The sequence below is a fragment of the Dendroctonus ponderosae genome, unplaced genomic scaffold, assembly GCF_020466585.1.
Source record: "Dendroctonus ponderosae isolate FM_Combo_2020 unplaced genomic scaffold, Dpon_F_20191213v2 Dpon_F_20191213_1, whole genome shotgun sequence".
Taxonomy (NCBI): Eukaryota; Metazoa; Arthropoda; class Insecta; order Coleoptera; family Curculionidae; genus Dendroctonus; species Dendroctonus ponderosae.
In genome coordinates, this window is record NW_026017110.1 from 35,025,903 (window position 1) to 35,026,264 (window position 362).

The window sequence follows — 362 nt, forward strand, 5'->3', positions numbered from 1 at the left end:
TTTCACTGGCAAATGAACGACGAAACGACCGGAACTGTCCCGACTTGTAGTATTTATGAAATGTTCTTCACAATCAAGCTCTTCTTGCGAGAGATTAGGAGTGTTGGAAAATTCTTCTAATCGCCAGAAACTTTCAAGTTGATCGTGTATGGCTTGATACTGAGATGAATTAAGAGATAAATTGCAAATTGAGTTATTTGGAGGGTTTAAAGGTAACGGACCAGATAAAATCCAACCAAACTTTGTTTTTTGCAAAACTGTACCCGAATTGGGTAATAAAATTTGTCCAACGCATATTAGGCTCCAAAACACAGAAGCACCCAAAAGCATGTCGATTGAACTTGATTCGTTAAATCGTTTAT

The 362-nt window shown here is 37.3% G+C and overlaps 1 protein-coding gene across 1 annotated transcript in view; it reads right to left on the reverse strand.

Moving 5' to 3' along the window:
• The window catches only part of LOC125504514, a gene marked incomplete at both ends in the record, with an annotated part of 2,182 nt that overhangs the window by 918 nt on the left and 902 nt on the right, over positions 1-362 (reverse strand). The window contains 1 exon segment of the mRNA XM_048666639.1: positions 1-362. Coding sequence (XP_048522596.1) covers positions 1-362 — 362 coding nt within the window.